Raw genomic sequence first — 22,982 nt, forward strand, 5'->3', positions numbered from 1 at the left:
CAGTTCCACTACATCTATTTAAAACACCAATAAGCAATTAACCAATAAAAACCTCAATTTCATTCTGTAGCAAGCTCCCATCTACTTGCCTGAGAAAGAATTGAGGCCTTTATACTATGTTCATTACCATGGTATGAGTGCCTAGTTTCCTACTTGCCTTAGGTGAACACATACATTTTTCAAGCGTTGCTGATACACAGTTAAATTTAACAAGGTGGACTTAAATAGGCATCTTAACAAGATTAGCTGCTCCTATAAAAGGGCAGCTGGCTAAGAAACCAAAATATGGAAAAATCTCTTAAGTCTTTCAAATGAAAAAAGAAGATAAAGCTATGATATGACATAAAAAGTCTCCTGTAGAACATTATTTTGATATTCTAAGTTCAGCATAAGGAACTCAAAGACACACTTAAGAACCCGGTAGACACACTTAAGAACCAACTGTCAAGGTAAAGGAAAAATGATTGTCTATTGGCAGGAATGTGATGTTACCAGTTCTACTGTAGGACATTTCCTATACATCAGAGGAACAGGCAAGAGACTGAAAGAAAGGCTAATAAGAGTGATGGAATAAAGCTGGCTGGAGACAGGCATAGTAAAGGAAGACAAGATTCAAGTAGTCCACTCTCTTTTCAAATTCACCACAATTTTAAAATGCAACACTCCTGCTTTCCACATATGAAGCCTCCAGAACAAACATCACCAATGCCACTGTACTTTGCTAAATTTGTCATGTGGAAAAAAATCTACTACATATTAAGATCATTAGCACACTTAAGTTATTTCACAAACGAAAATAAAATTTGCATTAGAATGCATTAGAACAGTGATTCTACACCCATTTACTATTGTGGGCCACATCCAATACTACCTGTATAGCCCTAAGGATGTCACATGGCCCACAGCTGTGTGCTGATTGCACCACAAGCAGCTTGCAGGTTGAGAACCATTGCATTAGAAACTAATACATTAATTGTGTTAATGCATTAATGCACTATACGACCTACTTTTTTGGTTTGGACCTAAGACTTTTTTTTAAAATGCCTTGAAGGTTTTGAGGCTGAAGCCAAAATATACCATGTTCTCATTTTCTTAAAGATTTAACACAAGCAGAGTGCCATGACATTGTTACCAAATCAGAACGCTGTTGGAGGCGAAACCTGGAATTTCCTGAATCCTGATGAGAGCATCATAGGCAGAACCACCTTTACACTCCTTTTGTTTTACCCTTTTATCTGTCCCAAATATAGATGTGCCAGATAACCTGCTGGTCAGTTATGGTAGCACGTGACAGCCTGAAGAATTTGGTGACGTATCAAACAAAACAGAGCTGATATTCTAAAACAAGAAAGTAAGTAGAACTGATAAAAATTTGAAATTTCCACTTCATGGGAAATTGACATTTTGAAATTTCCTTTCCTCCCAAATCAAAATGAAAAGTCAAAATGCTTCATTTCCAACAGGGTCAAATTGCTTTGTTTTGATTATAAATTACATTTATATAAAAGTCAAAATGATAAAGTCAAAACAAAGCACTTCAATAATTTTAGTGAAAATTTTAAGCAATATGTTCCTCAGAAATGTTTCGATTTTGTCAAATCAGCATTTTCTGATGAAAAACTACTCAAACGGAATATTTTCAGCCAGCTCTAAAAAGAAGTCTATTGTAAGAAAAATTCTAAACAATAAAAATATTGTTAAACTGTAAAATGTTTAAAATTTAAAAAGTTCTTAAATGCATGATCAAACACAAAATAGTGAACTACCCTAGCTGAGATAAATACAGAATACAGAATATTGTACTGTAGTGTTCTACTATATGCTCTCTGGATTGGAACATATGTAGCAATATACACTAAATCTGAGATAAAAAATGTATCAGTAGTCTATAAAGATTATTTTATGATAAAATTTGGCTAACATGCTTCTAAAAAGGACTAATGTACATAAGTAACACATAGCAGGTAAACCAAGATCTCGCAGTCCTGCATTAATCATGTCATCATATGTCAGCCTTGCACAATGGACATGACAATTTACCAATCAAGACACAAGATTTACTTGCTTGCCATTGCCAAGCTGCAGCTGATAATGGAAAAAACTAGTATTATACTGTCCTAGAAAAAAAAATTGTGGAAAGTACTTTACAGACCTATTCTTCACACAGTATGAAATGCTTTGTGGACAAGTAGAAGATTTCCATCAAATACAATACCTTCATGTAAGAAAAATATTGATACAACCTCATTTACACAGATTCTCCTACTAGAAATACTGTGCTTTAAGAATGGAACATAAGTCTAAAATAGTACAAGTTTTACACTACTCTTAAATGCAAGAATTTTCTATAATATAAACCAGATAATTAAGTAAATCAGAGTTTGAAGTAAACAAAATTGTGCTATACAACAAGCATGAAAACATCAGTTATGAATCAATTTCTGTAGAACATTGTACAAATGAACAGTAGTATTTGTTATATTAACAGATATTTAGCACACTTTTTTTTTTTTTAAAGGTAATGGACCACCTTCAAAACTCTTTTGTTTTAAGAAAAAGTTAGACTTGAAAAAAAACACACAAATTAAACCACATTGTAGCATGCAGCAATTTGTTTCATCACTTACTTAGGAGTTGAAGGACCTCTTGGCCATGTTCCATCTTCATTTTTTTGTTCTATCACCAGAACCTACCAGAAAAAATAAAAAGGAAAAGGAAAAACTATAATGTAACAATAGATTCCCCTCAGCTCAAATGATTCCAAGCTTTGCACCTTTTAATGGGCTTGTTGATTTTTAGTGACTGAAGGATAGAGATGAAGAATGATTAGGGCACCAGCTTCTATTCCCTGTTCCACAAACTTCCTGTGTAACTTTGGGCAAGGAACTTCAGTCTCTCTGTGCACTTCTGAAGCTATGCACGGACTCACTAATCTGGACTCGGTTGTTTGAATGTTGCTAATCACCTTTTGTTGAAAGAGGAAGTGCCCCATCTATAAAAAGGAGATAACAGCATTTCAAAAACCTCACAGGGATACTGTGAAAACAAATACATTGGAGAAAGTGATGTGCTCAGATACTACAGTAATGGGATGCCATATAAGTATCTAAGGCAGATATATAGTTTGCCTCCTTAATCTCTGATTTAGTTTATCCTATATATTTTTAGGATTCTAGGAATCTTACGTTCATTGTAATTCTTTGTTTGATTACTGATAAAAAGCATCTGAGTCTAATGGGTCTATATAAAAATCAATAGGTTTATATTTTAAAAAAGTTCTTTTAAGAAGCATTCCTAGAGAAGGGAATTTTACCTTGCACAGTTTATATTTATATTTATAACAAATTATAATTAGTTACAATAATTTTTTTTCCACTGCATTGACATATGTTAGACCCCATCCATTAATTCAATTGATCTTTAAGTCTCTTGACTAAACTCTATTTCTCTATGAAGGCCTCTGTGTGTATGTGTGCGTGAGACACACACACACACACACACACACACACACACACACACACACTCTCTCTCTCTCTCTCTCTCTATCACTTAATTAAAACAGTTTTTATTCAAACTGTTATTGGTATGAATGAGAATATTGATCAGTTTTAGATGGACAGTTATTCAATTCCTATCTGAAACAGGTTAGCATGTTTCCTTGCACCGTTAAATAGCTATGGCACTTCATCACAGAAGAGCTGCAGAAAATTTTATACATATATACTGAGGTAAAACAGTATGATCACGCATACCATCCATGCAATTTTTAAATAAATTATTAATAATTTATTGTTCTAAATCATGTTTTAAATTTGCACATACAGCAACTGACAATTTTGAGAGCTGTAGCATCTACCAAAAAAAAAAAATGTTTTGCAGGAGAGGGGGAAGAGAGAGGGAAAAAAGGCAAAAGAACCAAAAAACAAAATAAGGCAGTGTTCTGAACCAGCTTCATCCTAGCAAATCCTGAGATTTATCCGTGGGTCAAGAATGCAATAAGACAACCTTCAGAGTTTCCCAATATTCCTCCATCACTAGGTCTCAGAAGCGACTAAAATAAAGCAGTAAGAAAAAATGAAAACCCATATGAAAGAGTGTGAATGTCTACATTGTATTGTAAACCCACAATTCGTATTTAGGCTCAAGACTAATTCCCCTTTTGTCTATACACCAATCATGGTAATCAAGAGCTCAGACCCAGGGTTCTAGGACCCCAGAGAGGTGGAAGACCTGAGCCTGAGTCAAGTCCAGACCAGAGTTCAAAGCCTATTGCTTTGAAGTGTAAACAAGGCTCCGCTGGACTTGTGCTCTGCAAATCAACCAACAATTTTTCACAATCCCATGGGCTGACTTTCTTTGTCCTCTGGACGGTCAAGTTTTCCCACACCATGAACAAAGGGCTAGAGTGGCCACATTTTGGCCACTAGGAAGTCTTAGATATGGGTAGTTGGACTCAGGCCTACATAATGTAATACAGAAGCTGTACCACAGGTTGGGACCCAGGGTTACAAATAAGATGCTCAAGCCACAGGTTAAGAAACCCAGAGGTCAGCTAACATGAGTTTTGCTAACCCTGGCTTACACTGCAGTGTAGACATACCCATAGTGTTCAGCTGGACACAATTTTCTAGGGAAATAAAAAATAAAACCTCACTTTAAGAATCAATTCATCAAATCAGAATATTATCTACTCACCCCCCCCCCCTCCCGCCCCGCCCCCATTCACAGTTTGGGATGAGAGGGAGGGGGTAACTGAAGTCTTCCAGAAATTTTTGAACAGGAAAACTAAAGATTTAATGTGTTTTAACAACGGGAGCTGTTGACCCAGTGATGAATATGGTTCAGCTGCAAGCACAGGCAGAGATATCTAGCTCAATTTCAGAAATTAGGGTTAAAATCCAGTACTGAACTGTCCGACCACACATGCAGCTCAACAGTGCTCAGCACCAGTGTCAGTAATGGGTTTTTTTTCCTAGTGAATGCCAGGCCAGAAACTTGGACATTGAGATAAAGAGAGGCAGCTTGCAGCTCTCACCTGACAGGCAAATCCTTTGTGACTGCAGAAGGAAGTCTTGCATTTGAACCAATGTGGTTCAATGTGCTTTTGTTGGGTTGGGAAAGACACATGAACTTGTACAACTCATGCATGCCCCCTCTACACTGTGAAACTCAACTCTGGTAGGATACACTGAGTGCTGCTGTGCAGCAGGAAATTAGAGGGGGGAGCAATGGATCAGCTGTTATTTGGATTCACCAGCCATTCACCCACCATATTTTAAGAGTGCAAGCAAGAGGGAAAGCTACTTAAACCCTGAAGACAGAGTAACAGCAATAGTGCAGCTTTGTAGCTAAGTAGCCTGAGGTAGATTCAAGGATTTTAAGGACAGAAGAGACCATTATGATCATGACCTTCTGCATAACATAGGCCATACAATTTTATCTAGTAATTCCAACATCAAGCCCATACAATTGAGCTAATTGTGCTACATAATCTCTTTTAGAAAGACATTCGATCTTGATTTAAGACTTCAAGTGATGGATAATTCACCACATTATTTGTGGAGTTATTCCAGTAGTTAGTTACTCTTTCTCATAAAAAATGAACCTTATTTCCGATCCCAATTTGTGTATCTTCAACTTCCAGCCATTTGAACTTCTTATAAAACTTTTGTGCAAGATTAAAGAGGCTTCTACTGTCAGAAATATCCCAAGGTAGGTACTTTAGTTCGTGATCCAGTCACCTCTTCTTATTGTTAAACTAAATACACTGATTTTAAGTCTCTCACTGGAAAACAGATTTTCCAGATCTTGAATCAGGCTTGTAGCCCTTTTCTAAATCCTTTCCAATATTTCCAACATTTTGAAGAGTGTATAGCAGAACTAGAGATAGTAGAGTTCATTCCCCCTATTTGTATCTGAAGAGCTCCTCAGAGCTCCAGTTGTATGCTGGGACCAAGATTATGACTTTCTAATTTATTTCAGAGTGTGTTTGCTGCTTCAAGCTATTAGCACTGCACCAACTTTCATTCAGTTCACAACTGAAAAGTCATCTCTGCTTAAAGAGCTAAAATACTTATTTAAAGAAAAAGAACCAGAGGGGTAGCCATGTTAGTCTGCATACAGCAAAAACAACGAGAGTCCTGTAGCACTTTAAAGAGAAACAAATTTAATTTCTGCTAGCATAAGCTTTCGTGGGCTGTAACCCACTTCGTCAGATGTAAGGAATAGAAATCACATAGGAGTTACACACACACACACACACACACAGGTAAGTAACAACAATGGGGAAGGTAGATAAAAGCAAAGTCCATTCGGTTAGAGTAGTTGAGGCCAGCACATCTTCAAATGTAATATATGCCATCATGTGCCAGCAATGCCCCTCTGCCATGTACATTGGCCAAACCGGACTGTCACTACGCAAAAGAATAAATGGACACAAACCAGACATTAAAAATAACAACATCCATAAACCAGTTGGAGAATACTTCAACCTCCCAGGACACTGTCACTGACTTGAAAGTTGCCATATTTCTAAAAAAAACTTCAAAAACAGACTTCAAAGAGAAACTGCTGAGCTAGAAATCATCTGCAAACTTGACACAATCAAACTGGGTCTGAATCGGGATTTGGAATGGTTCTCTCATTACAAGAAGTAATTGTCACTGTTCACACATTCTCACCTCCTAATCAATGCCTGTGAATAGACCTCAACTACTCTTTGGAGTCTAACCTGTTATGGATGTTAGTATCATGGGGCCGAAGCACAGTCCCTCAGGATGTCATAGTGTTTTGCAAAGGTATGTGCAGATGCCAAGGTAACTGCTCTGCAGATTTCTAATATAGGGATACCTCTGAAGAAGGCTATGGATGATGTTGGCATAAACCATGCTTCTGGGAAATGTGATTCTCTCCCAGAAAGTGTCCATCAGTCACTGATTCCTTGCAACTGAAACAACTGAAGCCTGGTGAACGGGGCATACCCTGTCCAAGGGGGTCCCCAAAGGGGATAGGAAGAGGGTATGATGAAGAAAAACTAAGTCTAAAATAATTTGTTTGTGTTTGTTTATTTTTTGGTAAATAAAAGAAAAGGAGTAAAGAAAAAAGAAGCTCCAAAAGGTAGCTAAAATTGACAATTCTAAAAAAGTTAGCGATCCGCTAACGGACAGTTAAAGCTCTGTCTCTAGCCCAGGCATTTGAGAAGGAACTGAGGAGGATTTGCTTGCAGGAGGCTGGTTAGCCTCCTGGCAGAGCATGGTGGGGGAGGGAAGGCATGTGTGGACGTAAAGGACACTGCTGCCAAAAGTTCTCTGATCAGCAGTGCAGGAATCTAGACACAGCTACAGTGTAGCACCCAGAGGGACACAATTGGAAAAAGCAGCTTAATTTCTGCAGAAACCGCAACGTAATAGGGGATTTTTAAAAAAGCTGGTGATTAATTTGTCAGGCACTATATTTTGAACATAAATTCTGTGAGGAGGGAAGAAGGCAAATATCACTACCTTTAAAAAAGGGGGGAAGATCTACTGATCACAGGAATAACTATCAGCAATTCAAGTTTTCAACAGGGAAATTTATTAAATCTAAGACAAAATGTATACGTATGAAAACTAAAATTGTATTATACAATACCTGTCCCTGGTATAAACCAGCATCCTGTATGGTACTGTCTGGTTTATTCAGTGGTTCAAATGTATTACTCATGTATTTATTCCACAATCTGGTCTCTTTTTCATTCGAAATATTGAAGATTTTTCTTATCTCTTTTTCAATTGTATCTGGATTGAGAGGAGAAAAACACATTAAATGGAAAAAGTTGTTAAATACTTCATATTAGAAGCATCAAATCGCGTTATAATCATACACTTTTTACTGAGGACACAGTGGGAACAGCTGCACAAACAGAGTGTATATGGTGGAGGATTGGGAGGCTGCTGATGGGTGCCAGATAGAAATAGTGGGAGCTACTGCTAACATCCTAGCATCCTGCCAAGAGGGGCCACTTCAGATCCTTCTCAACTTCTCCTTCACTACACTACACTCTCCTCTGGAGAAGCACTTCAAATGTAGTCAGGTGCTGGTTGACTGATGCAAATGATGAAGGAAACAGGGTTTAAGAAGCCATCTACTAATTGGGAAGAGAATGCAGTGATATGGGCGAGAAGGGACGTTAAAAGGAGGAGTGACTGTGAGGCCACAGCAACTGCTGCTGATTTTGCTATCACCATCTTATTATAATTTCCCCCAAAACATACATAAAACTTAGCTAACACAGTATGCATACGACCAGAAAATAAGCGAAGAGTAATTTGTATGAATGATGTGCATGTATTGGTTGTGGGTGGATAGTCAGAGGAAGTCTTAGCATTTTAGAAAATACCAGGGTTTACAAGCCTCTTCTTCTCGCCAAAAATTGTTACAGACATTTGAACATAATGTATCTACTTTTTTTAAAAAACTGAAGAATGTTAGTAAATCATAATAAAACCAAACACCCTACAATTCTTTTGCTCAATGCAGAGTTAAATGAAGGACTGATTCCCACTATGAATAATATTTTTAAATACAACTAATACTGCTGAACCCATTGCTGATTGTGCTGTTTTCCTCTAAAAAGGATGATGTATGATGCTGGCAATTTAGCAGCACCAATTTAAAAAACCCACAAAATTTAAGAGATATGTTTAACAATAAAAGGTAGACTGAATATATTTATATTTATAGTAATAACTACTTATATTTCAAGCCTTCAGACATCAGTATCTGGAGTGAACAAAAAATCAGTTTTCCTTTAAGAAAATACCTATGCTTTTAGCTTTATGTAGTATATATATTTCAGTATAGCTAGTTTACATTCTATAAATCAGCTGCTATGATATTTTTCATGTTGGAAACAACCTTATTTACTGACTATTTCAATCCACCAGAGTTTGGACTGTATCTCTTCCATACAAACTCCTTGTATAGTGGTTAATATACTTTTAGTATGAAAGTGAAATTTTAATTAGGCTATTCACATTGTAGACACATGATCTAACAATTCTAATGTCCTTGTTTATATAATCTATTTATTATAACTGCACACTGGGTTGTTCCAAATGATAAACAATAGCCTACAAATATATTCAGCAATTTTGTTTCCTGAACATTTGTTGCACTACTTTACTTCCATAATTACTTAAAATTACACTAAGAACTTTGCTTTTCAAAAAGCACATAAACACACTCTGGATCCATTTAATTATTAACCAATTTTAAGTCAGCCATTTTGATTGGAGAACAAAATTTAATTGGAAATAATCTAAAAAATTGAAACTTTTTATCCTGTCTTCCCTAATCAGATACTTTAACCATTAATTGATGGCGTCTTTTACAAAAAGTATTTTCATTATTTTATTAATCTAATACAATATTTGCCAGTATTATGAGCATTGCAGAGCTAACCCTTAGTGCAGCACCACAGTCATATTTCCTATTCCAGCCTCTCCAGGTGAGCTATTATGAGATAAGTAATCACACTGGTATCTTATAGCAGTACAATAGGCATGCATATTCATGTTCATGGCAAGAACGTATCTTGCCTGACCACTGCAATACTGGTGTTCCATGACAGTGTGATTGGGGTATTTCTATGAATACGCATGCACAATTAGCTTGATTAACAGATTTATATAATACCTTTACAGACTTTTCAGTATTCCTATTTATTTAAGGTGAGTTTTTATCCTATGAATTTTGAATCACACTGAGCAAAATGGTTTTTTTAAAACCAATGACTAAAATATGCTTAACTTCCTTATTCAGTTTTTAGATTACTTACATTACAGTAACTGTGGTTCGGTATGTGCTGTTCACATGGATTCCACTCTTGGTGGGCATGCACTTCACACATATGAGATCGGCCGGCAACCTCTGTTGGAGTCATGCAAGCACCTTACATTTTCTTGCACCCCCATTCCTACCTGAGGGCATGAAAAGACAGAGCAGGCCCAATCATCCTTCAGTTCCTTTGCCAATACAGAGTCTCAGAGAAGTAGGACTTCATAGTAGTGGAGAAGGACAGTGGGTCATGGAATGCAAATGGACAACACACCTCAAAGAACCAGTTACTTCAAGGTACGTAACCTTTCGTCTTTGAGTGCCTGTCCATATGGATTCCACTCTTGGTGATTAAAACATTGTTATACCTTTGATTGGAAGACGATACTAGAAGTCCTACTTAAACAACATGTGCAGGACAGCCCTACCAAAACAAGCATCCAATCTGGAAGCTTCTACCAAAGAGGCTGTGTCTCTTGTAAACATGTGGGCTGAGTTCCATATAACTGAGCTACAGGTTGCAGAAATAGGGGCATTTTTCAAACAGGCTGCAAAAGTTGCCTGAGCACTAGTGGAATGAGCTCTAAAGTGGTTAGAGCCACCTAACTTGGCTAACTCAAACTCAGACACCCACGAAAGGCCTATCAAAAACACTGTTAGATTTTTGCAAGTGTTCTTATACAGCAAAAACCCCATTTTGATAATCGGAGAATACTGCCTGATGCTTCACACTTTCAGCAAAGGTTTCAAATAGTCTAGGCATGTTCCTGAATAATTTTGTCCTGTTAAGATAGCATGATAATGGCCTTATTGAGTGTGTGAAATTTTGCTTCTGCTGCGGTTGAATGAGGTTGGTGAAGAAAACTGAGAGGTGAATAATTTGGTTTAGATGGAACTCTGAACCACTTTAGGGAGGAACCTGAGATGAGGCCAGAGAGTATACATTGTTCCAGAAGGATTAGGGTTAAGTGGGACCTGGCATGAGAGCCTGAATCTCCCCTTCCCATTGAGATGATGTAATGGGTACTAAAAAGCAGGTTTCATCAATAAGTGGAAAAGGGAAGAGGTTGCTAAGAGCTCAAAGGATGTGATCCATCTACCCTGTTAACACTATACTGAGGGATTCTGGAAGCACAGGGCTCCTGCACTAGGAAAAAACCAATTATAAGGCTCTTAAGGAATCTAGACACTGTGCTGTGAGAAAAATACAGTGTAGCCTTAGACAGGCGATGTGCACATGTTGTTGCTAGATGGACCTTTACAGAACTGACAGAAAATCCAGATTACTATTGGAATATTTTACTAGATCTGAAAACACTGAAACAGGTGTTGTCAAAGAAAATGTGCCAAGACACCCAAATAGAAAGACTTCCATTTTGCTTTACAAGTCACTCTAGTTGAGGCTTTTCTGCCTTGGAGCAGAACATTCTGAACTTCAGACAAGCAGTTTTCAATGGGCATCATCCAGCATCTAGTCTGTCAATGTAACAAACTTGGGTCTACTTATAGGATCTCATAGTTGTTCTGTGATGCTATGTTGAGCAGGAGAGGTGAGGTGATCAGGGGCTGTGCTGAGGTTCAATAGATCCAAATACTAAAACTATCTTACACAAGGGAAGGCTATCATGATCATCCACCTTGTTGATTGACTCAGGACCCTCAGTATCATAGGGATCAGTCCATCAGTCAATTGTCTAGGTATGGGTAACCCTGGACCCCTTGTCTATTTCAATGAGCTGTCACACCTGCCAAGCAGTTGGTGAATACCGTCAGTGTGGTGGTAAGACTAAAAGACAGGACCCCACATTGGTAGTGAGATATTCCTATTAGTAATCTGAGCTATTTATGGTTAGCCAGATGAGTGGATTTGTGAAAGCAGTCATTATGCAGGTCGAGAACCAGTGAACCAGCAAGAGGATTTAACAAAGAAATTATGGAGGCCAGAGTCACCATCCTGAACTTGAGACAATAGATTGATTTGTTGAGATGAAAGTCTGGATGTCAACCCCTTTCTTCTTTGGTAAGAGAAAATAATGGAAATAAAACCCCCTGCCCTGAACTCTGAGGATTCCTCCCCCACCACTTCAAGTCACAGAAGGGAGTCCACTTCTTGTTTTAAGAGTATCTCCTGAAAAGAAATAGGGAAGGGGGGTCAAGAGGAGGAAGGGACTGGAACTGAATAGCATACCTCTTGTTCACAATCTCCAGGAGTCACTGGTCCAAGGTGATCAGAGTCCAGGCTTTCCAAAAATAAAAGAAGCAACTGCCAAAGGAAGGGGAATAATTAACGTAGAGAAAAAATCCTTGGGAGATTCTGCCAGCTCTTGACACTGGTGTCACACCTGCTGCCTGGTTGAAGGCCCAGATGTGCAGCATCAGAGGAAGATGCTGAGGGTCATCATCAGAGAAGGGAAACTGCCTAAAGAAAAAGTCTGTCACCTTGCTTGTTTTCTTCTTGAGGCTGGAATATACAGACCCAATGGATGAAGAGTCACTCTCGAGTCCTTTAGTCAACAAAGACCTTCATCCGTTTGAGAACTAAAAGGGAAGGTTTTGAGATGTAGTTTTGACTTCCTTGTGAAGCGAGAAAGTCCTCACTGCCATCACTGTGGCTGTAGTACATGCCACATTGACAGACAGCAGGAAAGTACAGGATATCAACTGCTGCTCAGTCATGATGGCTTTTAGTTCCTCTTGCTGTTTCCGATTGTAAATGAATTACCACAGGAACATCTTATCCCAGTTCAAGTATAATTGTACTTGGAAAGGATGGCTTTATAATTAAGTCACATGCATCTGGAGGCTGAGCTTCCTCAAGTCCATCCATCTGGATGTGAATTTGGCAGGTGCCTGTTTTGACTTTTCCTGGACAGTGGTTACTACAAGCAATCCCATCTCTGGATGGGAAACAAAAGTATCCAAAACCTTTGGAAAAGACTTTGTACCTCCTGTGTCTGCTTGTTTTGATGTGGCCTGTATTGATTGTGGTGTATACCACACACACCTTTTCAAGGCTGTAACAGTCTTTGATATATTGGCATGGCAAGCCTGCCAGGAATGGAAGAGTGCAAGATATTCAGAAGCTTGCGAGATTTCTCCTGCACCTCTTCTAGTGGTACATCCAGCGTGACTGACATGGATGATGTTCTGGAATGCCATAAAAATCATCTTCTGAGGCAGGTGTAAAAGGTTTACTTCCTCATCAGAGGACGAGGAGGAGATTGCAGTGGGAGCCAGCTGTTCTTTTCTGTGCAGTCATTGCTCTTCAACGTTTTCCTCCTATCTTTTCAGGACCCCAGGCTGTACTAGTTGATCTGTCCGGGATGGTCCATACTGATTCTCTGGAGGAGGGGATTTAGCTCTAAGGCAGATTATGCAGATTTGTTGTGAATACAGCTGCTTACTCTAGGGCATTCAGTAGGGTGATTGTTGGTAGTGTATATATTCCTTGTGAGCCCAAGGTCATTTCCTACTGTCCTTTCTAGTGTTGGGGAATGGCTTATATGATTGTAAATAGGTTTGAACGATCCCCCTGTTAATAAATAGGAGGTGACTAGGCCAAATGGAGTGAAATACTAAAACAGACACCGATGCTTGGCAAGATTCCAGCAAAACAAATCTGCCTGGAGACAGGGCAAAAAGGGCGGGAAGCCCATGATAGGACTGCTGTGTGCACAAGAATAGTGATGGGTGCACAACCCAAAGAGCCAGTGATTGGCTGATGTGTAAGCAGACCGAACTGATTTAAGGCAGTCAGTGCCACAATTCGGGGCTGTCCATCTGAGTGGCAGTGTGGCAAGGGCACGTTTGGTTTTGCGCGGGCATCGAGAATCGAGGCCGAGAAGCGGACTACTGCGGACCTGGAGCCGAAGCAGATGGTTAAGTCCAGATCGTGAACAGTACTCTTTGGGTGGAGCGAAGATCGACAGTAAATATCCAAAGACTAAGGGGACCCAGGGTTGTGTTATTGGTATTGGGCCTGGGGTTTACCCCATTGTTTTATTCTTAACCTCAATGGTTTTGTGTTTACTAGTAGTCACCACAATAAATTTTCCTTGATTGAACCCCAGTGGAGTGATTTATAGTCTGTCCCCCGTGATAGATCTATAAGCCAGGGTAAACTAACCTTTTCCCGTAACACTAGAACTCTTCCTGATTCCCATTGTGCTTCCCCAGGTAGGTAAAGGAGGGAGAGTAGTTGGTGACTTCCTACACTGTTCAGATGGGACCGAGAAGGAGTACACCACCTCCAAAGGAGGGACCGTTTTATTAGATATGCCCCATCTCAGAGTGGATGAAATTGGTACCAGAAATATCTCTTTCACCTGCCATAACAACACAGAGCTTGATCTTAGATATCACCATGTTCATTCTCTCAAAACAATACGAATCCAGTACTGGACCCACAGTTAAATCACTCAGTACTGCATATCCACTGGATTCAGAGACTGCAGGTACTGATGTGATATGTACCAAAAAACACTGTCCCAAGGAAGCTAGTATGGAAGCGGTGGGTACTCAAGCTCCAGGTACCGAAACACTTACTACCAAAGTTGATGCTTAAGAATCTGTACTGAAAGAAAAACAGTTCACAGCTTTAGTGAGTACTACTGATGCTCTTACTAGTTGGTACTGGGGCATGTGATGGGCCTCTCTCTCTTTTGGCCTTTCGATGGTTGAAACTAAGAAAAGCAACCTGCTTCTTGTATTGTCTTCTTTCTGTCCACGTCAGAGGCAGTCGTCAGCAGAGGTGGATGACTAAGGCCTCTTAGCTGACATAGCTTGGAGTTCAGGGCAGAATCTCAGCTCATTCGAATACTCATGAAGAGGGACTGACTGGAGGACTGTGGTTTAGCAGCGTCCTTCGTTTTGGAATCAGAGGAAGTTTGCATTAAATGCTTGAGGAGGAACAACCTTAGGTAGTCTCTCTAGCTTTCTCAGTGTCAATATATGGAACATTTTGCTTGGGAATGTCTCTCTCTCCCAGGCAAAACAGGTCCCAGGAATGCCCATCATTAAGCTGCACCAATGCTTCCCACTAACAGCAGTTTTGAACCTCAGGGATGTTTCTTCTGCCACATTGCTGGACCCCCTACGTCAAAGGTACCCAAATTGTGGGGTGCCCCCCTCCAGAGGAATGTTCAGGGGGCACGGTGGGGTCTGGGCCAGCCCCCACAGGGGGCGGGGAGGAAGCATCGCCTAGCCCCGCTCCTGGCCGCATCCTGAGCCTGCAGATCCGGCCCCCACTCCTGGCCACGGCTCCTAGTTGTGCCTCCGACTGCACCTTTGGCCCCAGCTCCTGACTGTGGCTCTGGGGGTGAGAGGGGGGCCCGGACCAGGTTGGTGGTCGGGAGAGGCATGATCAAAAAAGTTTGGGGACCACTGTCCTATGTAGAGGTTGTCTAGCTAGCCTAAAGACTAAAATCTAACTAGAAATACATATAGTATGTGCATATATATATATACACATATATCACAGACACAACAGCAAGGAACTAACTACTAAGTAGCAAGACTAACACACACTAGCACTGTGAGCAGAGAAGTGAGTGGACAGTTTAGGGTGCCACAGGTAGTAAGAAGGAACTGAGGGATGCATGCGCCCTTGTGTGTGCTCATGCGGGGCGGTGTGTGGCAGGGGGCAGGATGAGGACATCTGAGGTGGATACACGGGCTCAACAGACACAGCTAGTCAAAAGGATTAGATTTCATGTGTATGGGTTGCATGTGCACCCAAAGTGGAATCCACATGGGAAATCGTTTGAAGAACTGCATAAAATGATTTTAAAATGTTACACAGACATAAATAAGACTGAAGCAAATAACATGCTTTCATGAAGTCTAGCTATGTTTTTCTGATGAAAGCCAGCACTAAAGTATATCAAAATATGGTTTTGCAGATGTTAAAAGTGACCTACAGCTATTCATAGGTATCCTTCAGCAAAATTAGGGCAGACAAGAACAGATACAGGCTTTATATTAAATCCCACAAAAAGTTACCACATCACCTGTGGGTGAACACTTTTCACAAAGCGCTCATTCTTGAATATCTGATCTATTATTATTCATCCTTTTAGGAAACCTGCACAACTTTTTCAAAAGATGATCCTGGGAACTTGAATTCATAACTTTGCTAAACACTGAAAATCATGGACTAAATACACACACTGGATTTATGGCTTATTACAACAATCTGTAACTCCACCTCCCCTTCCAGCTTTCCTTCCCCTTTCTTTGCTCCTTACAACTGGAGGGGTGTTAACAGGCCACTTCACCTTGAAAGGTCCCTTGAAGTGTGTTAACTACATATGCTAAAAATCTGTTTCACCTTGTATTTAGCTATGACACTGAGCCCTGCTCTACACTACAGAGTTAGGTCACCATAAGGCAGTTTAGGTTAACCTAATTATATCAATGTGGGCACTGCTGCCTTGCTCTGTCGATGTAAGTACCCTGCTATCACAGACATAACAACTCCACCTCCACAAGAGGCTTATGTCGGTGTAGTTAGGGTGACGCATTGTCCCTGTAGAGAGTGGGATTACTTGCATCAGCTGTTGGCTGGTGGATGGGGGGCTCCAGCTAGAACCAGGCTGCTCCTGGGACCCCGGCTCCCCACTCCCTGCCAGGGAATCGGTGGAGAGCTCGGGTGTTCACCCAGCAGGGAGCTGTATGTGGAGTTGAGAGCCCAGGATCTCCCTCTTAAGTCAGTGCAATCGCTCCTGCTGAGGACATGCACCACTGAGAGAAGGATGGTTACATCAACGTGAACCACCACAGTAATTACTGTGGTGGCTAACATAAGTCGACTTAAGTTTTTAGTGTAGACATGCCCGAGTTAGTTTCCCAGACATGAAAGAGAGCACCGTGTAAGCTCGAAAGTGTCTCTCGCACCAACAGAAGTTGGTCCAATAAAAGATATCACCTCACCCACCTTATTTAAAAATAAATAAATAAATAATAATAAAAAAAACCCAGTCAGCCCTCCTTTATATATCACAATGAAGCAAAATGGACATAATTTTCCCCCTTTGAAGTCACCTTTAGCAAATAATATCTCAGAAACGTTCAATAAATTCTCATGCTGGGGTATCTTTCCCTTCCACCACCACCACGACACTATTCATCAAGAACTGGGCCAAAACAAATAAAGGCACTGTATAATTACATAATATTTACACACTGAAAATTATCAAGCAGCAGCACTGTGGCATCCAATAAAGGTGAAAATTAGCTACATGTTTGTACTCTAAAAAGTAAAAAACTTTTTCCTGGTTAATTCAGTTGCTATTTATTCTATTTAGCAAAATGCCAAATTTCATTTTTAAAAGTAAAAGCTAATTCTGTTACGAGTTAAAAACAGCATTTGAAGAGTGAACAGATTCCACTTTTGACTCAAATAAACCTGATCTAGTTAAAATTGGCAAAAAAATGAAACTGATATTATACTTACAATTCATCTATTTTTCATCCTTGTCAAAGTTTGTAGATGAAACATACTTAAAACTCAGAATCTAAGCCATATTCTCAACCACCATTAAATGCAGTTATTTACAGTTATAGAGCATTGAAAACTGTTCATACCTATTGTATCAGCTTTACTAAATCTTCGTGTAACAACATTGTTCATGTTTCCATTTTCACACAGCTTTAATTCTGTTAGATAGACTTCTACCTTGCAGTGCTTTACAAACATACCCTGTTCAACCACCTGAAAAAAAAACCCCAACAGATCAGTGTCTACTATGAATCTAAATATATTTAGATACATACACTTACATGTACTTGTTTTTAGAAACCTCATTAGGAAACAAACATAAAAAGTATACATTTTAAACCAGTTAATAATGCTAAATATCACAAATAAAATATTCCAAGATCTTTTTTAGAAAATGTTCAGTAGCTAAAAAAGTTGAATTTTCTCATAACTATCTTTTTCTGTGAATTTTATACGTACATATGTTAATACTATACATTATATGATAGTTATCTGTCACATAAGCATATGGGTAGATAATCAAAATGTACATTAATAAAATTAGAAAGTTTTCAGTTTTAAAATTTGCTTACTCTGAGTTAGTTCCTTGAAATACTAAGAACCAATTTTCTAATTCCATATATTAGAACCATGACAGTTAAAATTTCCTAATTTGTACTACCAACAAATCTTTAAGAACTACTGCTACAGTTTGTTAATAATTTTGGATATTACATAACAGATTTTTAAACAAATATTGTACATAAGCAAAAACTGCCAGCCAAATAATTCATCTATGCCCTGAGAGTGGATACATTAGTTTTTGGCTTCATCCACACCCAAGGTATTTTAAAATTTGTTCTTTACATGTTTGCTTTGCAACATCCACTACAGAATAGTAAAGCAGCTAGGAAAACATGCAAATTAATCAAAGTAAAATCCAGAAAAAATATTCATTGTCACCTCAAATATATTTCCTTTTAATCCTTCGAAGTGTAACTGCAGTACTTAGTCATGTAGACTGTTCTGAAAATAGCGTCAGCCTGATATATGATACATCAGACTAATATGGTAAAAAAGGAGGCACCAACTGCTAGAAGAATTCTGCCGTACCAACACAGAGAGCAAGCACTACAGGAAAAACATGCACCAATGAACTATTCACCCAGTGTTTAACAATTAGCCTTGAGCAGTAATGACTATCAACTGTTGTTACATTTAACTACAATACACCTTAACACAAGTTTAACAGCTTATCTATACTGGGGTTTTTATATCTATGCTAGGGCTGCACTGATGTAAACTGTGATTTGCTTTGGTGCAGTTTATCCTGAGGTTAAGGCGACCTTAAAGCATGAGCACAGCACTGATAGTGCACTACACTGTGTTATCCAAAAGACACACACCAGGCAACTTCAAGAACCTATTACCACTGCCATAATTATCTAAAGTTGGGTTCACAGCTTCAAAAGTTTCACAACAGCAAAGAACATGACTGCAAAGAATAGGGGTAAAAAGGAAAGTATATAGTGAAATGGGGAAGGTGATCTGACAGAGGTCAAAGAAAAAGCACTCAACCCAACCCTTACAGAAAGATTAAAGAGGAAACAGGACAGAAAAATCAATGAACAAGTGAGGGGAAAAAAAGGAGAAATGAAGATAAAGAGAGAAAATGTATCTGTAACTGTTGCATGAAGATGATTATTTTTCAAAGATAATCATCTTAATGTGTTCCTATTCTTAGAAACAGAAGTTCTAGGGATGTTTCTTTAAATATAAAATCAAATCAACGTAACAGGCAAGGCAGCATGTAACAATAAATACATGTTGAGTCCATTAAGAAAGACAAATTTTCATTTCTTGAGCTCTATGTCTCTCACCAAAGAGAGATGAACTCACGAAGGTGTGAGCCTTCCACAGATCAAGCTGACATTTGCCCGTAAAAGGAAGGTAGTTCCCAATGCGAGCTGCCAACATTACAGACTGGTAAACTCTGCATTCAAGGTCACTGAAGACATGGTGAGGAGTTGCTGTGCCAAAAGTCTAAGCCTTAGCCACAGAAGACAATAATCAGAAACCAACTGGAGTTATAACCAATGACTAACATAAATTAAAGTTATTTCATTTTGACCAACTTGGAAACGGACACAGTAGCATTAAGGTATTAATACACCTTCAATAACTGGTCCAGAATAGGATGCCTTAAAATCACTGTCCTGAAAATCCAAATGTAATCTCCAAATTAGAAGGGTCCACCTTAGCGGTCGTTCTTTTCTATGAAATGGGGAGAAAAGCAATTCTGTACAAGTGCCTATAAGAAAGTGGTTTTGTCAAGGCTCTCTGGGCAGACTGTGCCGAAGGAATGAGCTCTCAAGCAGTCCCCAGGTATGTCAGGGCTTGAAGGCAGAGTGTGCACTTCCTGACTAATGTGCTCAGAATTTAAGCTGGAGAATGGCCTTGTTGTTGGCGGCATCAGGACAATGCTTTGGTGCTAAAAACTGGGACACCATTGAAAGCAATTTGCTGAACGGAAGAAATTATTAGTTTATTTATCACATATGAGGAACCATATGTGATCGACTGGTGCCAACTTTCTTAGGTCTGGAGCAGTTCTTCATTAACACTGGATTCTCACTTCATGATTCACAATTATAAAAAGCTGAGCTTATTAAAAAAATCAGATATTACAATTGTGAAAAGCATACCATTGCTAAATAAAATTTAGATTTTTTCAGCATTAATCTTACAACATCATTTGCACTAATAATGAGATTCAACAGCTTCTAAAGTCTAAGGGTTTCTTGAAAAATAACAGGATTCAGTTCAATAAAAAAAAAAATCACCCATCCTTCAACTTGGTTCAAGTTTCTAATTTTTTTTAAACTGAGCTAAGTCCTAAAATCTGATGATTAAAAAAAAAAAAAGCCCAACTAAATGATTGTATTAACTAAAACAATATTAAGTTGACTTATTCATCATGGACCAGATTTTATGAGCTCCCAATATGCAGAACTCCAACAGATTTCAAAAAGACCGCTAGCATTTGCAGGACTATATTTAGAATTATCTTAGTTTCACAGTGTTTAATTTGTTTAGACAGTACCTTGCGTGCTATTGGCTCCTGACCTTCCATCAATGTGTACCAGCTAACTAGTTTATTCCAGCCTTCAGTTGGCAAAAGGATGTAATCCAGCTCATCAATGAGATGCTCCTTGAGAGACTGAGAGTCACCATCTATGAGAGAGAGAGAGAGAGAAAAAAAAAGAGAGAGAGCGAGCGCTATTTTTAATCCCCAGTTATGACCATATTTATCACCACTGGTGTTTTTGATGAAGCACTGTATTAATACTGAAAACACCAATAAAAATGTAACAATTAACTGCTTCTCAGAAATATATTCTTCTTAGTATTTGAAATTCAATAGCCAGATAATGTTAATATTATGATTGAATTAAGCTGTAATTTACAAATATTGAAAAGAGCTATTTTAGCAATGAAATCTTCAATATAAGGATGGTTGGATTGCTGTAGTTTATTTCTATGGATTAAAGTGGAAATAAAATACATTAACTTCCCCAGGCGTTGTGGACATGCAGTTTACAGTCGTCAACATGGCACCCACCCCTCCATAGCACTTCAATATAAAGTAATATCCATACTGTAAAAAATAAATGCACCCGGAAATCTACTTGGAAAGTCTTTGGGAGAAGACTGCTTCCCCACTCATTTGTTCTGTGAATGATAAACAGTCTAGGTAATTTCTTAAATGGTCTTGTTTTTTGTAGGCAGAACGACACAGCTTGATAGCTGTCCAGGGAGTGAAGCCTTCTGTTTTCACTAGTGGCATACGATATTGAGAAGAAAGCAGGTAGGTGGACTGTGATTCAGATGGAAATCCCAGATGACTTTAGGACTAAATTTAACATGTAGCATCAGAGCAATTTTAGCATTCTGAAATCAGGCCTTTCAAAACACATACTGTCATAGACTGGATGAAGATAGAGTAGTTATCAGTCAGAGCATGACAGGCACTGATAACTGCCAAGAGAACCTGTAGTGAGCTAAGTGAGAGACCTGAGATCTTGAAGGACAGAAAATATTCCAACACGATAGGGATGACGGTCAGAATCCTCTGGGATTATCTGACAACTGTTGAAACCATGCTGAAAACCATTTGCTCTTGGCTGTGTAGCATTTTCTAGTCGACTCTTTTCTACTATGGTTACATATGGCCTGAACCTGTTTCAGAACATGCATTTTTTAGAATGCATCCAGAAAACAGACTGTCAGTTGAAGGAAGCCAGATTAGGTTGCTTGACTCAGCCCATCCTAGATCAGAAGGTTTGGGAAGGTCTGGAAACTGATGTCTGGGTATGTTGACATCTGAAGAAGGTTGGGGAACCACAACTGAGCCATCTGGAAGCAATCAGAAGGACCACTATACCATGCTCCCTGACTTCCTTAGAACCTAATGTAAGAAGGAAAGGGATGGAAAGGAATACAGCGGATGCTTTGACCAGGAGTGCATTTCCTCTGGAGTCCTGCCTTTGAACCCCACTAGAGCAGTAGACTGCATATTTCCTATTGGTGGGTTGATGGGGATCCCCAATGGCAAAATGCACTCGGTCACATGGAATCACATAGCTCCCATTTGTGGTTCTAAGACAAAGACCTGCTAATGCTGGTTATGTTGTGGTAAATGGTCTCCAGGAAGTGTCCCACAATGCCCATCCTGACCACTCTAGTCATCAGTTTGAACTCTGTTGCCCTGCAGCCATCCAGTCCTCCCTCTTTAAAATACTAGGAATTTTTGAAATTCTACTTCCTGTTTTGTTAGCACAGAGAGCTCACATAACATCTTCCCAGCTGATCATGGTGGCTCCACACACCAAATGCTTTCCCGTTTGGAGAACATCAGAGCTTTGCAGTCCTAGCTCCATTCCAGCCAAAGAACTATGATACCTATGGCCACATTTCTCGTGGCATGGCAGAGAAGGGCCATGAACAGGACACACTGCAGTGCCGTGCGAAAATCAAGGAGCTATGGCAGGGATACCAAAAGGTTCAGGAGTCAAACTGTCGTTCTGGTGCAGAGCCAAAAACCTGCTGCTTCTACAAGGAGCTGGAAGCCATACTCAGTGGCGACCCCACCTCCACTGCCAAAAGACCTGTGGATACCTATGGCCTCTGCCTATGAAAAATGGTGGCACGATTTGAAATTCTGTCCCCGTCTACCTGCATCAATACCCTAAACAGCCACCCAGAACCTTTTCCCCAGCTTGAGTGCCCCCTCCCTCCTGGCACAACTCATCATGCCCTGGACGATCATTGAGCTATGTGCTTGCAAGGTTACACTACACTTTTCTGCAGTCATTGAAAGTGGCAATAAATTTACGCTACCATAAATTACTACTATCAGTAGTAATTGTAGTAGTAGTAGTATCTATTTTTTTTTCTGAAACAAAAATTTCACCAAATTAATTTAGTAGATAATTCACAACATGCATCAATACTTAGAGAGATTAAATGTAAAACTTGAGCCTAAGATCAGCTTTTTAAAAAAAGTAATTTGAGGAAAATGTATTCCAATGACTTGTTTCCAGAACTGTACTCCAATTCAGCAAAAGATACCAGAGCTATGCAGTTTTGACAAAGATGGAACTTAATTCTAATTTAGGCAGCCATAAAG

The 22,982-nt window shown here is 39.2% G+C and overlaps 1 protein-coding gene across 8 annotated transcripts in view; it reads right to left on the reverse strand.

Annotated features, from left to right (window-relative positions):
- The window catches only part of USP15 (ubiquitin specific peptidase 15), a 124,567-nt gene that overhangs the window by 73,165 nt on the left and 28,420 nt on the right, over positions 1 to 22,982 (reverse strand). For 7 of the 8 annotated variants that reach the window (XR_010922842.1, XR_010922843.1, XR_010922845.1 and 4 more), the window contains exons 3-6: positions 20,397 to 20,527; positions 17,401 to 17,527; positions 7,630 to 7,775; positions 2,628 to 2,689 (exon numbers count right to left, since the gene is read on the reverse strand). Coding sequence is in view for 5 of the 8 variants with exons in the window: in XM_067564125.1 (XP_067420226.1) it covers positions 2,628 to 2,689; positions 7,630 to 7,775; positions 17,401 to 17,527; positions 20,397 to 20,527 (466 nt within the window). In the remaining 3 variants the exon portion in view is untranslated. Of the gene's footprint in view, positions 1 to 2,627; positions 2,690 to 6,261; positions 6,414 to 7,629; positions 7,776 to 17,400; positions 17,528 to 20,396; positions 20,528 to 22,982 lie in introns of those variants that run through there. The other variant, XM_067564133.1, reaches the window with a different exon arrangement.

This window comes from Emydura macquarii, unplaced genomic scaffold (genome assembly GCF_026122565.2).
Source record: "Emydura macquarii macquarii isolate MOO-44397 ecotype Brisbane River unplaced genomic scaffold, CSIRO-AGI_Emac_v2 contig_2636, whole genome shotgun sequence".
NCBI classification, from domain to species: domain Eukaryota; kingdom Metazoa; phylum Chordata; order Testudines; family Chelidae; genus Emydura; species Emydura macquarii.